This window comes from Camellia sinensis, chromosome 12 (genome assembly GCF_055761805.1).
Source record: "Camellia sinensis isolate YWXY chromosome 12, ASM5576180v1, whole genome shotgun sequence".
Classification (NCBI taxonomy): Eukaryota; Viridiplantae; Streptophyta; class Magnoliopsida; order Ericales; family Theaceae; genus Camellia; species Camellia sinensis.
In genome coordinates, this window is record NC_138972.1 from 135,042,895 (window position 1) to 135,060,351 (window position 17,457).

Sequence of the window (17,457 nt, forward strand, 5' to 3'; positions counted from 1 at the left end):
TTTCTGGTCTCACATACCATCACTGTGTTGCACTCATTTGGAAGGCCACTAATCTGGTATGGCCGACAACCTTTTCAACTTGACCCTTTTGACCCCTGGTCGGCCGACCTTCTGCTTTTTGGTCTTTTTGAGTACATTACAGTTGTGCCAGCTGGGAGGCATTTGCCCCATCCTCCGAGATTTGACCCTTTTGTTTGTCTTCTTAAGGAAGATTTGGCCCCTTTTGCTTAGCTTCTAAGGAAAGCTTGACCCTTTTGGTTTAGCTTTTTTTAGAAGCTTGCACCCTTTATTTGAGGCTTCTCCAAGAAGCCTTGGCCCTTTGTCTTCTATAAGAGAGGCTCTCCTCTCCATTTGCAAAGGTTAAACACTTTTGGCTGGAGCATACATCCACTTCCCTCCATAGCTCTCTTCTTCAAGCTCCAAACTCCATTATTCTTGCACCCATTACACTACACCTCCTAGCACAACACCTCCACCATCCATCCAAGCACCTTGGAACTGATTTGCAGAGGTTGAAGGCTCATTACCTTGGTCCAGAAGTTGTTGAGGGTCGGCTCTACAAGGGTAAGCCTCTATTTCTCATTTTTTTGCATTATTTTGCTTCATATCTTAGCCCTATTTGCAAGCATTTTTGGGTTTTGACATAAGCTAAAAAAAGTTTTCTTTTGAGCTTATAAACATGTTTGCTTAAGGTTATTTTTCTGTTGAGGGTAATCTACCCCCTTCCATGCTTCATTTCCTCATGTTTTGAGCTATGCATTTGAGCATTTGCATTGGCCTTGGTTTGGCCTTTTAGCCTCTAAAATCCAGTGGATTTTCAGTGGCTAACATGTGTCTTTGAGCTTCAAAATCATAGAGGGGTGACCCTCTCACCCCTTGTTCTCTTTACTAGCTTTGTTGGCTTTCCAAAGGGCCCCTTATTTGCATGTTTTCAAGTCATGTTTCAGGCCCTATTTGGTGAGTTTTAAGGTCTGCATAACCTATTCAAGGCCTTTCAAAGGGGCTTTCACTTGCATGCTGCTTAGACTAATTTCAGGGCCTTTTTGGTGGGTTTTAGGACCCTCATAACCTCTGTCTAGAGGTGATTTTTCCATTTTGTGTGTCCATCATACATGTGTAGAACAACCTCTTGCATGGCCTTTTAAAGGAGCACTTCATTCTTGCGTTTGTTGACTGAGTTTCATTGGTTATTTGGGCATATTTTGGCATGGCATACTTCTGTTTTTGGTTGGTTTGGTGAGCCCTCATGTGCTTCATATACGTGTAGTGTAAATCATGGTTCACTAGCTTACTTCGCATGGTTTGTTGACCCTTCATGTTAGCACCTTTTGGCCATACCTTAAACTGATATTGTGCGTATTTTGGACTGTCCTAGCTCTGTTTTTGGGTCTCATGATTGAATGATGTTTGTTTTGCATGCTTGTAGTTCAATACCCATGCTTAACTTTGAGTTTTAAAGCTCATTCCATGTATATACTGAGGTGTGTTCATGTTTTGAGTCCATTATACATCATATTTCAGAGCTTGTATGAATGCCACATTGCCATGTTTTCTACTCCTTAAGTGTGCTTGAGAGTTGTCCATGAATGCCTTGTTTTCGAACCATTGAATGAGCTCCATTTCTTTGCATTCCGAGCCATCATTTTAGGCCATTTCCCCACTGTTTTAGACCTTCTTAGGGTCTGTTTGGGGTTGGTTTTGCCATATGTGCATTGCTTTGTGTACCTCTTGTGTAATCCGCTTCACTAGTTTCGGTACCCGGGCCTTCTAGCATGCATTGGGTGACATGTTTGCATGTTTCGGGACCATCTTTTATGCCATTTCAGAGCTATATCATGTGCCATTCTATGCCATAATTCATCCTCTGCCATGCTTAGTTAGAGTTGCATGTTGTGCCTTAGGATTGGTCTTTTGCATTCGTGCATATTTGTATGTATTTCGGTTGTCTCATTTTCATCATATGGCCACTGACGTGAGTGTGGCTGAGGTCCACTCATATTGGTTTAAGTCCAGCTTGCATTGTGTATGCCATTTGGTTCATGTTGTTGCATGTTTGACCATCGCATTGTGTATGCTTTGATTATGCCTTTGTGTATGTCCATCTTCGTATGTGTGCATTGTGTATGCTATTTTAGTCCATAGCATTGCGTATGCTAGGTTGCACGTGTGCATATCATCCCTCGCATGCCAGCGTGATTAGGTTGCATTGCATTTAGGGTTGCACGTTAGTCGCATTGTGTATCCCATCTCATTGCATTGTGTTTGGAGTAAGGTTAGCCCAAACACGGGAAATGAGGGGCATTTCATACTCAAAGCGACGAAACGTGTCTCAATTTCCGATCGCCGACACTCCAGATTACACATGATGGAGTTTAGGCCTTGTTGTGTTTATATGTGTATTCATTTCACATTGAGTCATGTAATTCGACTCCTCGGCCATCATGCATCGAGATGCATAATTGGTGGCATGAGGATCGAGGTCTACACTCCCTTGAGCTTGTGCAAGGACGGGGAGAGTGGTCTTGCACACATATGTTGAAAATACGTTGCTTTCTCTCCCTCTTGCCTTTGTTGCAGAAAAACCAGAATCTAGGGGCAGAAAGTGGTCGGCCGACCACGTTTTCTGGCAGGCCGACCACTTTTTTTGGTTTCCACCACAAAGGGTAGTCGGCAGGTGTTTCCCAAGCCAATATCTGGTCGGCAACCTTCCCAGGGTGGAGTTTCAGCCTCTTGGAGCCTAGTGCAAATTTCTAAAATCAGTTGCAAACAAAGGCGAGACGAGGCATCGCGATGGAATTTCCTGACGAGGCGACTCGAGCATGCATGCATCCATCGTCACCCAAAACAGAGCTGAGGTAGTCACATTCATGTAGTTCACATGCGTACTTAGCTAGTTTGTTAATTAGTTAATGTTGTGTAATAATTAGCTGTAGCTGTTATTTATTCGGGCTGTATTATTTATTCGAACCCCTCGAGGGGGGCAATGATGTAATAAGTGTGCGTGTGTGTGATGTATGTCTTCCAACCCCACGTCTTTCTCTCTTTTATTTATCAGCTTATACTGGTTAGATTAGGGCATGTTTCAATTAGCATACTTATGCTTGCATGTTTGCATTCATACATCTGTCTTGTATGCACCGGGCTCGGCGCATCATACTAACTGCATTGTATTCCAATTCCAAGTTGAACACGTGTTAGCTGTAGCATCTCATATGCCATTCTTAGGATAGCCGAGCCTATTTCTAGTTACATTTTGCATGTGTTGCATTAACCATCTTAACATGAACTAGGATCATGCATTGATTACTAACTAGTTTCTGTTCTAGCACGGAGTACTCGGTAAGTGTTTATGCTTTAGCATCCTTGCATGCGTGTGAGTGACTTCCATGATAGCATATTTACCATGAGGCTAACTGCTTATGTGATATACCTGCCTGAATGCTTGTGGGTGAAGGTTGGATTATTTGAATTGGAATAATGCATTGACTGTGAGTTTTAAGCCCACTTGAGAGTGGCAAATCATCTTGTTTTCTAAGCCCACCTGAGGGTGGCAAATTCGTATTTTAGCCTACTTGTGAGTAGGAAACCGTTTCAAAAGCAAACATGAGGTGTTTTGTTCTAATTCAGGCGATTTAATCTATACTTGTATGCTGTGCGCATCACGTAGTAAATCTAGGCTAATAACCGGAATAAGAGCACATAATGTTTTCAGAACTCGATATCATGGTTAGTAGAGGCCGATCTTTGATCAGGCGAGCGGGGGTGCTCACGAAGTGACCTTCCCCAATCGTACCCAAGTTCCCGAGCCGAGGCAACTTTGGTGATGACGGACGCGTAGCCTTAGGCAAACGAGTCAAGGTTTCCTAAATTCCCCCAAAATAAAATATTTAGGTGGCGACTCTGTATCTGGCAAAGCAGTCCATATTTGACACTTCTTTCTAAAAATCAGTCTTTCAAAACGATTTGCCGGATTTGGACTCTTTGATGATTCATCAGTCTTGCATTGCACTCTACGAGATTAGATGCAGGACCATGACAATTGAGTCCGAGCTGTAGTGAGCCCAAATGAACAAAAAGGGATTTCCCTCCCGGGGCGTTCAGGGACATCTACAGTGGCGTAATGAGATAGTCTACTACCCTAAAATTTGGTTTCCCCACAGTTGGAATTGGGTGGATGGAACCCCCATACGCTGCCTTATACTTGTTAATGTGGTAAAACGATTCTATGGCGTTGTAAATGTTTTTTCCACTATTTCTGAAAGCAACAACAGCGTGTGAACACGGAAACCCATTTAGCTGCCACTGGAAATAGGAACATGAACGGTTGCCAATGTCGACTAATACTAATGGATGTGAACGAACCTCGAACACATTGTTATCCGACTGACTAACCAGCCATGACCTACTATCTTCGTACACAGCAACTAAAATCTTTTCCATTTTGGGGCAGATCTCACCCACCCGCTCCATGGATTTCACTTTTACGCTTTGACCTTTGTTCTATGATCTTACCCCTAACCGCGTCGACCAGCTGAGTAATGGGAAGGTGATGAACTTCTCGTATCCAACTGTTGAAAGACTCGGCAGCATTAGACCACATCTCGCCACACCTACGTCCCCTGCGTGAAAATTAAATTAAAAAAAAATTAAAATTAGATCCGTAAAGATTTAGTGGTTGAGAATATATTGATTAATGTATATGTTAGTAGCATGATACCTGAAATATGCATTGGACCAATGTTGAGGCTCCAAATCTTTCAAAAAATTGCCAACTACCACTGGGCTACATTGTAATAGAATATCTATTTTTTGGTTGAAAGCATTAACTGTAAGGGCGTAAGCGCATTCACGCAACTTCTGCAATAAGCCATTTTTTTTATCAGTATTAACGTATTTCATGCAGTCTCGAAGATTCATCTGCAGATGTAACAAGCAAAATGCATGGTGTGCAGTTGGGAAGACGGTGCGCATCGATTGTACCAACCCCGCATTACAGTCGGATACAAAAGTTAAATTTCTAGAACAGTCTATAAGTTCAGACAAATGGCGCAAAAGCCACTCCCAGTTACAGGTGTTCTCAGAGTCGACAATAGCAAAATCGACGGGGAATAAGCCTGTAGAAGATGTGTTTATGTAATGTGTACGTCAATAATGAGTTCGTAATAGAATTTAAAATTTAGGGAAGCGAAAAAATTAAGCAAGAGCTTGAAGATAATGTTTGTGATGCTTGAGATTAGTATAAAACAAAAATGAAACTGTACAAGAAACCCATTTAAAAAATATAAACATAGCATACCTTGGTTCCCATCTTTAGCGGTCATCGCGAGCAACGTACCCTTGAATCTTCCTTTGAAAAGTGTACCGTCCAAAAATAAAAAGTGGACGACAATTGTTGAACCCATCAATGCATGCACGAAAAGCTATGAAATACCTCACAAAGCATCCAGTTTGTTGCTCGAATTCCAAATCGATATAACTATGTGGGTTGTTATGCATAACGGCGTCGCTGTACTACTTGAGTTGGTCGAACGACATATCATGATTACCGAATACTTCAGTACGCGCTTTTTCCACCCCTAGCCAAGCAACTCGGTAACTAATGTCCAACCCGTAGCCATCTTTCATGTCAAACATGACGTCGGTTGGGCGTGTCAGCAGTTGTTCATGCACACAACATGTGATAACGTCGGAAACCAAATCTGACCCCGTCCGTGGGTTTCTGTATGTACGTACAGCAGCCCCACAAGAATGCACGGGGTTGAACTTTTTCAAATAGAAAATCCCATTCAAAGCAGACACCCTTGAGTGAATCAGCCACGCACATCCTGTTGACGTTGCGAACTTGCATACGACAGTTACACGGACTGAGTCGTTCTTCACGTACTTAAATTGAAAACCACATTCAACGATATACTTGCAAAGTACCGTCCGGAATTCATGCACACCCCCAAAAAAAGGTTAGCCAACTTTTGTGATACCGAATGCCCATCCAGCAGAGAAGAACATCTTCTTCTTATGGGTACAATAATCCAATAACAAATCAGTACGGTTCTCCATATCGGCCATCCGCCAATCCGTAGTGTTGCTCGGAACATCATGGGGGGACCCTGCTGAACCAAGTTGACTGCCTGACACATTATTTCGCATAGCACGTCGATATGATCAAGACCAAATGACTTGGCAAGTGACAACATGTTCTGCACATCATCATCGCCTTCAATCTTAAACTTGTTGTACCTAGGAATGGTGAACATAAAATAAACCGAACCCCGGTCGAAAATATCAAATTTGTTACAAAAACTGTCAACCAACTAATCATATGTGAAGGTTTGGTAGATACGTAACACCACATTTGTCTGACCGAACATACCCACCACCAACACCGCGAACTCCATGCCTAACAAAAAAACCCACATTAAATGATGGGGGAAAAAAATAGCCACATTTACGGGTTTGCGAATCAGAGAACGTATCCGCTGAATATTTTGAAGCATCCACAAACACATATGGTTGTTGAATCCACCATAATTAGGATTAAAAATTGCTACACAGGTGATACTGATATTTAAAACACCCCCAAACATTAAGAACTTATTGTAAATTTTTAGGAAACAATTTGTGCAAACATTCTACCATGCCCAATGTACAAAGGAAAACAATCTGTCATTCAATTACACATTCACATGTAGACGACGTTAGCAGAATAAGAGGTATATTATAAATCTATAATCAACGTTCTGTCGTGTTTAATGTTTACTCTAATGTGGAAAAATAAAACACAAAATAGAACAGAATAGAACATTAAAAAAACTGCAGTTAACGGTGGCACAATGTTCCTGTTCATGGTCTAAATCTACATTCTGAATTTTTAATTCAGTGCGCGAAAATCAGAACAATTGGCAAACCCACACAAACACATATTCGAACATTGGAAAAATCTTTATTCAGAATGCCTAATCAGAACATGTTCGTGGTTTAAATCTACAATATGAATGTCTAATCACCATTGACAAACCTCCCACACACACATATTCGAACATTGCAAAAACCCCCAATGCCAACCCCCCCACACGACACATTACAAAAACCCAACCCCCAAGTTACAATGGCGCAAAACATAACAAAAACCAGAAGACATATTACACCCACAAACAGAAAAATCAAATCGAGAAAGAGTGAATTGAAAAACAACAAAAGCAGACCCACCGTTTCGAAGAAAACTGTAAAAAGCAGAAGACTTGAACAGTAACACCCAAAAACCATCCACACCTCAAGAAGCGTCTTCAAACACAACACAAACACCAACTGGGAAACACCACAATATCTCCCCCTCATCCCGCAGTCCACACACACCCCCCCTTCAAAAAAGGAATGTTATCCCATACCTTTTAAAAAAATATGGGCAAAATAGTCAACTAGATATACAATACTTTTAAAAAAAAATCATATCAAAAATGAAAAAGGACTAAATGGTTTTTGAGAAAACACTGAGGATTATATGGAGCAACATTCTCCCACATGGGATTTATGAGTAATTTTTCCTAAAATAAATTATTAATTTATAATTTTGTCAATTTATACTTAAATTTTTTAATTTATTTTTAATATAAATCCTTCATCTGTTTTTATTAAGTAAAATTAATAAAAAAAGACTATTTTACTCATCAACTACAAAAAATCACACCATTAATTGACGTAAAAAATATTTAAAATTTTAGAAACCACAATTATCATAATCAAGTCACAAAGATATAAAACACAAAATACATAACGCCATCACTAATTGGCGTAACAAAATTGTTTAAAATTATAGAAAATCACAAATGTCGTAACTAATTCCCAAAATTTCGTATTATTTAACCAAAAATTATACAACTACCCACTAATTGGTGTAACAAAAACATGTAAAAATTTTAAAAACCACAAATGTTCAACTCACAAAATTTAATAACAAACTACAAAATGGGTTACTGCACTACTAATTGTCATATTAATAAAAATCTAAATTTTTACAAATCTAATATGTCATAACCAACCCAAAAATCTTTATAACATCAATCACAAAATGCGTAACAACACAACTAATTGATGTAGTAAAAATTTCCAAATTTTCTATAAATCACAAATATTGTAATCAAACAACAAAGTTTCATAACAATTATCATAAAATGACTAAACAAATCACTAAAAATCTTAGAATCACCAATCGGGATCTCTCATAATACAGAGAAAACAAATTGTAATGACAATTATTAAATAATTTAATTGACTTAAAGCCATGGAACAGAAAATGAGAGTTAGAAAAGACTAGCTAGTAGAGCGAGAGGAAAGGGAATATGAGAAAGAGAGACTGAACAGGCTTATTGCCTGTGAAAATGACATCAAAGGTGTTGTCGTTTCCGATAAGGAACATCGGAGATATCTACATTGACAATAAAGAATGAGAGAGATGTTTGAGGGATGAAGAGGACCGAGATAACAAAATAGTACAACAAAATGCGTAATATTCATTTTTCAATAGTTTTATAACACATGTACAAATTGATGATAACAAAACCTTTCAAATCATAACTACGACCAAAGGTTTTTGTATGTATGACATATTAATGTGAAAGAGCTAGAGTTTCGAGATAGATGCATCTACTAGATAGAGAAATATCACCAAAATGAATAGTGTTGAAATAGACAAAAAGAGTAGTGACGAGTTCAAGGAGCTATTGCAGAGACACGGGAGTAAAGAGAGAAAGAATCTAGTGAGAAAGAACTATCAACAATGGTCATTCGATAATTTGAGCGAAATAGAGAATTCTGAGTAAGAAATAGAGAGAGCTCTGACACAACTAGGACAAATCAAGGGAAAGAAAATAGAGTAGAGAAAAAAACAAAGAAAAGTTGGGAAAAAAAATTTAGGAGAAAATTTATTTAGTAGAACAAAATAAAATCACGTCATAGATAATTTTTTTCAATGTATTTTTTATTAAAATTTAGTTAAATTATATATATATATGTGTGTGTGTGTGTGTGTGTCTATAAGTATATATAGATATTTTAAAAACTATATCGTTTGTATATTACTATTTCTATTATATTTAATGAAGATACTATGACTAAAAATAAATCTAAATAGATATAGGTGATCAATTGCAATTGTCACTTAGGGATGACACTTCAAAATTAATTTGAGAGAGTTAAGAGTTCAGAGATAACAAGAGTTTGAGAGACAAATTTGTTTGTGAGAAATAAAATGAGAGAGGGGTGGTATTTATAGAACTTGGAAGGGAGGGGTTAATTTATGTATATCTAAATAAAATTGGCTGTTGGTGGAATTAACAGTTATATGACTGTTTTAAATTTTTTTTTTAAAATTTTGATTGTTGCACTAACAGGGGGGCAGGGAGTTGTTGGGGTTGGGTCAGGCAAGATGGGGAAAAAAATTTCAAGTCAAGCTCACGATATGGGTCACACTCCATAACACACCAAAGTCGAGCCGGGCTCTAGAACGCATACCTCAGGGTCTTAGGTTGGGCTTAGGCTCAGGCCTGGTTGGGCCCACCCAGGGTGCGACTGGACTTGGGGTGTGCCGCGAGCTCATGGGCTAAATTTACACCCCTATATGTAGGTAGTGGTTATGATATATGTGATGTTGGTTATGAGGCAAATGGTGTCGGTTATGAGATGTGGTTATGACATAAGTGGGTAAAGGTTATGAGATATATGATTAGTGATTATTAGATATGTAATTTTGGTTATGAGCAAAGTGGTGTAGTTATAAGTCAAAGGGTGTTTGGTTATGAGATATGTGATTAGTGGTTATGAGATATGTAATGTTGATTATGATCAAAGTTTATAAGTCAAAGGGTGTTTTGTTATGAGATATGTAATGTTAGTTATGATCAAAGTGATGTGGTTATGAGATATGTGATTAGTAGTTATGACATATGTGATGTTGGTTATGAGATATTTGATTAGCGATTATAAGATATGTGATTTTGGTTATGAGCAAAGTGGTGTCAAAGGGTGCTTGGCTATGCTATATGTGTTAGTGGTTATGAGATATGAGATATTGGTTATGATCAAAGTGGTGTGGTTATGAGCAAAAAGGGGTTGTTAGTTATGAGATATGTGACTAGTGGTTATGAGATATGTGATGTTAGTTATGGCTTAAAGGAGTTGGTTATGAGACGTGGTTATGATTCATGTGGGTAATAGCTATGAGATATGTGATTAATAGTTATGAGATATGTGATATTGGTTATGATCAAAGTGGAGTGGTTATGAGCAAAAGCGTGTTAGTTATGAGATATGTGGCTAGTGGTTATGAGATATGTGATGTTGGTTATGACTCAAATGAGTTGATTATGAGATGTGGTTATGAGATATGTGATATTAGTTATGAACAAAATGGTGTTGGTTATATTAGTTATGAACAAAATGACGTTGGTTATGAGATGTGGTTATGACTAAGTTATGATCAATTTGATTATAGTTATTGAGAGGGAGATTTATGATCTGGATTGGGCCGTGGAATTGGGCCGGACAGATTTGGGCCGAACAGAGTTGTGCCAGACAGATTTGGGCCGAACAGGTGATGGGCCAAGTTGTGTGGCCCAGCCTTGAAGGAAGCTGCTCGGTTAAGGCAGCGCGTGGATTGACCGAGCTGCAAGGATCCATGGTTACGAAGCCGGTCAGGTGAAAGGTCCAGCGCCAGGAAAGGCAAGGCTGGACCGAGGTACCTTTTTGCTCGGCAGGTAGGTCGATCGCAGACAAGCGTGAGTTGTCCCGAGCTCGGCTTTACCGAGATGCCGCCGAGTCCGGTCCTCATCTGAACTTAGCTGTTGGAGTACTTGGGCATGAAGCGCAGCATGGCAGACGATGGCCGAGATGGTACTGCCCGGCTGCCGAGCTCCTAGGAGAATGGGCAGGCAGTTGGGTTAGGTGGTGCTCAGTAAGGTTTATGCTGACAGATGGGATAGTAGTGCCACGTGTTGAGAGGACACTGGGAGTAGATTTGGGGCGCAGAAGGTATATAAGCACGTCTGCGCCCCCTATACGAGGACAGCTGAACATTCGGTGAGACATACACTAAACACTCAACACTCTCCCTTCTCTCTATCTATCCCCTGGTGTGTGTTCTAACTTGACCGTCGGAGGGGTTTTCCGGCCACACACCGCCGGGTAGCTCACCCACATTGTGCTTTCAGGTGATCGGACAGAAACGGAGCTTGGAAAAAAGAAATACGGGCTCGCCTGAATATTTGCTCCCCGTACAATTGGCGCCGTCTGTGGGAAGCTTGACAGATAAAACCTTGTCTTCCAGGCTCATCTGATCGCCGTCCATGGTGAACAACGACGAGATTCCGTTGTCCGCCATCGATGGAGCTACCCCGGAGTTCACCCGACGGAGAGAAGGACATCCTGTCATCCTTCCAATGGCGAACTTGGATACGTTCACTGGAGGACAGTCAGGAGACGCGCGAGATAAGTGCGGAAGAAGTTATGGTCATTCACGAAGTCCAGACGGTTATCGGCGGCGGAGAGAATCACATGCCCGACGTCTGGAACACAAGTTGAGGGACCAAGATGCTGTCATCCGGCGAATGGCGGCGGAGATGGAGGAGTTGAAGCGGCATGTCAAGCGGAAGGGTGTAGATGGAGTGGTAGACCACAGAGAGTGCACCCTATCCCGCTGTTCAGAGAAGTCCAGCGCGCAAGATAGCACTTACCAGCCCTCACGTCCGGTGACAACGTCGAGATATTCCTATTCCGCTCGTTCATAGGACTTGCGGGCAGTCTTGAAGGAACGGGCTCGTCGGCGGGAGGCTCAAAGGGTGCCGGCGTTCCAGCGGCTATCCTACAGGGTTCATGCCAGCGAGGAGGTCGGAATGCCCCCACCCCGCCTAGTGGCACCACTCCTTGTAGATACAGACTTGACGAGGCTGAGCGCCACCCCTTTCTCCCTGGAGATAGAAACAACACCGCTTCCCGCGGGCTTCCACCAGCCAAAGTTCACGCTTTATGACGGAAAGACCGATCCGTATATGCATGTAAGCCACTTTCGACAGGTCATGGCCGGACGTAGGCGAAATGACGCTCTTATGTGCCTCATCTTCCCGTCAAGTTTGGGCGAGTTGGGCTTGAAATGGTTTGAGAGGTTGCCGGAGGGGAGCATAGAAAGGTGGCAGCGGTTGGCGGAAGCCTTTGTGACGCGTTTCAAAACCAACACCAAAACGCCAAAGGAAGTTGACCACCTTCTCAGTGTCAGGATGGAACTGAGCGACACTCTCAAGGCGTACAACTCCAGGTACTGGGATACCTTCAATGAGATCCTAGATTGCCCGGTCAACCTGGCAATCACCCAATATAAGTGCGGTCTCCCGCTCGGACATAGGCTGAGGGATTCGCTTACAATGAGCCAGCAGACATCCATGTGGCACCTAATGCAGCGTATCAATGAGCACATCCGAGTAGAGGATGATGCAGCGACGTCCACCGCGGAGACAACCTCGATGGCAACGGGCAAGTGGGCGACTGGGTTTTAAGGAAGGTCATGGGCAACGCACTAGTGCCGGGTGAAGGCAAGCTAGGGGCAAACTAGGAAGAGCCTTACAAGATAACCGGGCAAGGGGGCATACCACTTAGAGGATTTGGATGGCAAAGGTGTACCCCGGCCTTGGAATGCGGCCTTATGTAATTTTTTGAGGGACTTGTTTCCCCTACACTTCTGAATGCAAATACTTTTTTTGTCAATGTAATAGAAGTGAATTACTTTTGCTGAAAAGCTTTGTTGTGTTCGAAATAATAGTGGATGAGGGGCCTACTCTTCTGTTCCAGCCGAGATGATTTACTCCGGCTGGTGAGTTGATGATTTGTTCAACTCCGAGGTTCTAGCCGAGATGATTTACTCCGGCTGGTGAGTTGATGATTTGCTCAACTGCGAGGTTCCAGCCGAGATGTTTTACTCCGGCTGAAGAGTTGATGATTTGCTCAACTGCGAGGTTCCAACCGAGATGTTTTACTCCGGCTGAAGAGTTGATGATTTGTTTATGTAATGACCCCAAAATGCGTATAAGAAATCATCTTTATTTCCCTATGAAATGATGTGGTTTAATTTAATTATATCTATTAGAAGTGAAGCATTATCAGTTGAGTTACGGACTTAAAATGGGAATTACCGACCTTTATGGGTTCAAAAAATCAAAATTGAGTACTTGGATATGTTAATGGGAATTTTTGGAATTATTTGGGAAAATTAATTTGAAATTTAATTTGTCTGATTCGTTAATGGACGTTTGGGTGATTAACTTTATACTGCAAATTAAAGGCCTTAAAGACTACAGATACCGGAACAGGGGACATATTTATGATCAGCATAATTTTTAGAGTTATCTGGGAAGTTTAATTGAAATGTGATTTTGTGCGATTCGTAAGGGCGTGTTTGGCCCTTCCTATTTGTGGGAAGCTTTTATATATGCATATATGCCTTATGAGTTGTTAAACTCATCTATTTGGAACCAAACAAAAAAATAAAAATATCTAGTGAAAGGGGAAGGAGAACCGTGAGAGAGAGAGAGGGAGAGAGAGAAGAGGCAAAGCTTCTCCCTAAGGAATTCAACATCCATGGAAGCTTGAAGATGGTTGAAGAAGATAGAAGAGAGAGGAAAGATCAACCAAAAGCTTGGGGAAAATTGAAGAGTCTAAGGGATGAACAAAGGTTTGGGTAAGGTATGTGGCTCTAATTACTAACCTTGTATAGAATCCATCTACTACTTGAAATCATGGATTGATATAGAAGATGTGAGCTTTGAACCCATGAACCTTGATTTTCTAAGAATTCCTTGATTGAAGAAGTAAAATCATTAAATTTGTTTATTGTGAGATTATGGTGTTTGATGAAGAATAATAATGTGAAATTGGTCATGTATTAAAGGGTTTTGGGCTTTGATTTACATGTAATTAAGGTTTGATTTTTGGAAATGAGAAGTCCCACAATTTCAGCCATTTTCGGACTGCTGCTGTCCAGGGCCGCACGTGCGGCACTGTTCACCCGCACGTGCGGGGACAGCTCTGTCCAGCCAACTTTGAATAGGTATATCTTTTGCATCCGGGCTCCGTTTTGAGTGATTCTTGAGCCTAAAATCAAGCCCCGGAAGTCTAGTTTCCAATGGCGCTAGTCTCACTCCCAAATTCTAAATACAGAAAAAGTTATACCCACATTAGTGACGACTGTTCACGTTATGTCAATTAGTTATGTATCATTTCTTCACCTAAACCAATTCCTATCGATTTCTCCTATTTTGTAAGACATGGATTACAACATATTAAAGAATAATGAGCTTGGTACCACCATGACTAATTGATTGAACGATCAAAGAGAATAAGTAAAGGATCGAGTATAACCTCATATTATGTGTTGTACACTGTAATTGTAGGTCGAGACGAGGACATTGTACCATTACCACCGGGAACCGATCACTGTGAGTAGTAGTACAAAAATGTACATTTTTTTTCTACCATTGACAATTATTGTCACTAATGCTCTGTTCTTTGTAAGTATTATACGAACATTTATGACAATTGGGAAGCAATGTGAACTTATATGAACGCTGAAAGATTCGCGTACGTCGGTATGATTTCGGAATCCTTATGTTCTGTTAATGACGAATATTAGCCCTTTGTTATTTATTAGCATACTATGTTATTTCTTAAAGAATAAGTGGAACTTATGTTCATCCTTGAAGAATGATATTCGTGTGAATCTAAGATTATGTTACGAAGGGACCCAAGAACGTTTAGAATCTATGATATGAAAGTAAAGGTTTACCATCAGTATGCAACCCACATAAGAATATGAATTATTCTATTTTGTTAAGTGCATGATAATGACATGATATAACAAGAAATGTTCTGGTTTCTATTAACTTAATGATTATTCATATATGTAGAAGTATTCACATCATCTTTAGCACAAGGCCCCTACCCATGGGTAATAATATCGTGGTTCAAATAATTAAGTTACAAGTTTATGTATGTTTTAAGTTTAAGCCTGTTATAAGTTTACGTATGCTATAAGTCAAGAATGCTACAAACTCAAGAACGTTACAAGTTTATATATGTGACAAGTTCAAGCATGTACAAGTTTAAGTAAGGTTACAAGTACAAGTATATACAAGTTTAAATATGTTACAAGTTTTCAAGTTTAAGTACGCTATAAGTTCAAGTATGTTACAAGTAGACACATGTTACAAGTTCACGCATGTTATAAGCTCAAGTATGTTACAAGTTTAAGTATGTTACAAGGTTACATATGTTACAAGTTTAAGTGCGTTACAAGTTTAAGTATTTTACAAGTTTAAGTACGACACAAGCTTAAGTATGCTACAAGATGCGTTACGAGCTTACCTATGTACAAGTTCAAGTGTACTATAAGTTCACAATGTTGAGGAATTTCTTTATGGAACTAACAAGAATGCTTTTTATTGATTTGCCAGCGCTATTAAAAGGCTAAGTATAAGTAAGTATGAATTCTGATTTCTGTTAATGATTCAAGCATAATGAATATGTATGAATTTATTTTCGTTTATGGTATGACATTACATGTGTGGTTTGGTCAGTAAGACCTAATGATTATTGGTATGGAACAAAGTGCTACTTGGAACTAAGTGCTACATTGTGAGCCACCGCTAGAGTCCATGTGAGACACCTCTTGAGTCCATACATATGTGAAAGTTATGAGGCTTATAGCCATCTGTATAAGTTGTTATGAAATGAAACAAAGTGCTACACGGAACTAAGTGCTACATTGTGAGTTACCTCTAGAGTCCGTGTGAGACACCTCTTGGGTTCATATATGAATGTTCAAGGGCTTCATGCCAACTTTACAAGGGCTTTATGCCATAGGTTTCAAGGGCCTTAGTGCCATATGTTACAAGGGCTTTATGCCACATGCTTCAAGGGCCTTAGTGCCACAAGTTTCAAGGGCTTATAGCCACCATGTTTCAAGGGCTTATAGCCACCATGTTTATGTTGCAAGATTGAACTTAAGGCCGTTATGTACGTAGCACAGAATCAGACTAACTATGTGAACTCTACATCTTTATATGCATTGCTATGTGTTATGTTTCATTTTAAGCATCGTTTAATTTATGTATTACTATTCACTGAGCTTGGCTCACTCTGTCTAATGTCTGTTTCTGTAGGTAACCAACCAAGTGGTCAGTCCTAGTCATGACACCTGTTTTCTTTTGTCAACCTTCGTGGGTTCAGGCACTGCACGAAGCCATTTATTTTTGTAAAGTCTATTGAAATGTTGGCTTAATTTTGATTACCCATTTAAAGTTAAAGAGGTAGAACTTCAATTATTTTTATATAAGCCCAATGATGGGGCTGGGTCTGTACATATGGTTGTTTATCATCGATGCTACAACATATGGTTTGGAGCTTTATCTATTTTCCATGATGAATGTGATGTATAAGAGGTCCTGGCATGTAGATGTAGCTCAATGGAATTTATATGTATAGTTATTTTCCTACTTTATGCTTCCGATGAGGCCCCATATGTTATTTACTACAGGTTAAGTGTTCGTTTTCAAACGGGTCATGCCCAAACTTTTAGGGGCGGGTTTGGGGCGTGACAGTTTAACTCCGAAGTTTCAGCCGAGCTAATGTTGCTCGCCAAGAAGGAAGTCGTGGAGCGGATGTTGCTCGCCTTCTTTGGAGTTCCTTGGCCGAGCTGTTCTTGTCCGCCAAGAAAGAAGTGGCGGAGCGGACCTTGCTCGCCTTCTTTGGAGTTCCTTGGCCGAGCTGTTCTTGTCTACCAAGAAAGAAGTGGCGGAGCGGACCTTGCTCGCCTTCTTTGGAGTTCCTTGGCCGAGCTAATGTTGCTCGCCAAGAAGGAAGTCGCGGAGCGGATGTTGCTCGCCTTCTTTGGAGTTCCTTGGCCGAGCTGTTCTTGTCCACCAAGAAAGAAGTGGCGGAGCGGACCTTGCTCGCCTTCTTTGGAGTTCCTTGGCCGAGCTGTTCTTGTCTGCCAAGAAAGAAGTGGCGGAGCGGACCTTGCTCGCCTTCTTTGGAGTTCCTTGGCCGAGCTGATGTTGCTCGCCAAAAAGGAAGTCGCGGAGCGGACCTTGCTCGCCTTCCTTGGAGTTCATTGCCGAGCTGATGTTGCTCGCCGAGAAGGAAGTCGCGGAGCGGACCTTGCTCGCCTTCCTTGGAGTTCCTTGCCGAGCTGATGTTGCTCGCTATGAAGGAAGTCGCGGAGCGGACCTTGCTCGCCTTCTTTAGAGTTCCTTGCCGAGCTGATGTTGCTTGCCGAGAAGGAAGTCGCGGAGCGGACCTTGCTCGCCTTCCTTGGAGTTCCTTGCTGAGCTGATGTTGCTCGCCAAGAAGGAAGTCGCGGAGCGGACCTTGCTCGCCTTCCTTGGAGTTCCTTGCCAAGCTGATGTTGCTCGCCGAGAAAGA

General features: G+C 41.0%; 1 protein-coding gene and 1 long non-coding RNA gene across 2 annotated transcripts; one reads left to right on the top strand and one right to left on the bottom strand.

Moving 5' to 3' along the window:
• Positions 1-4,453: 4,453 nt before the first annotated feature.
• Positions 4,454-6,147, bottom strand: LOC114294685 (uncharacterized). The gene is made up of 4 exons (XM_082897276.1): positions 5,968-6,147; positions 5,547-5,883; positions 4,718-5,114; positions 4,454-4,619 (listed from the first exon to the last, which is right to left on the bottom strand). Exons 1-4 carry the CDS (start codon positions 6,145-6,147, stop codon positions 4,454-4,456), a joined length of 1,080 nt encoding a protein of 359 aa, XP_082753402.1.
• Positions 6,148-13,493: 7,346 nt separating this feature from the next.
• On the top strand, positions 13,494-16,478 carry LOC145804791 (uncharacterized). The gene is made up of 3 exons (XR_014347205.1): positions 13,494-13,722; positions 14,430-14,474; positions 16,197-16,478. It is a non-coding gene; the product is annotated as an uncharacterized LOC145804791 (long non-coding RNA).
• The last annotated feature ends 979 nt before the right edge of the window (positions 16,479-17,457 follow it).

Coding starts and splice junctions, on each gene's coding strand:
- LOC114294685 (XM_082897276.1), bottom strand. CDS start 6,147: ATGCGAAATAATGTGTCAGGCAGTCAACTTGGTTCAGCAGGGTCCCCC. Junction 5,884..5,967: donor GGGCATTCGGTATCACAAAA/GTTGGCTAACCT, acceptor TTTCAATTTAAG/TACGTGAAGAACGACTCAGT. Junction 5,115..5,546: donor AGCGCGTACTGAAGTATTCG/GTAATCATGATA, acceptor CATCTTCTACAG/GCTTATTCCCCGTCGATTTT.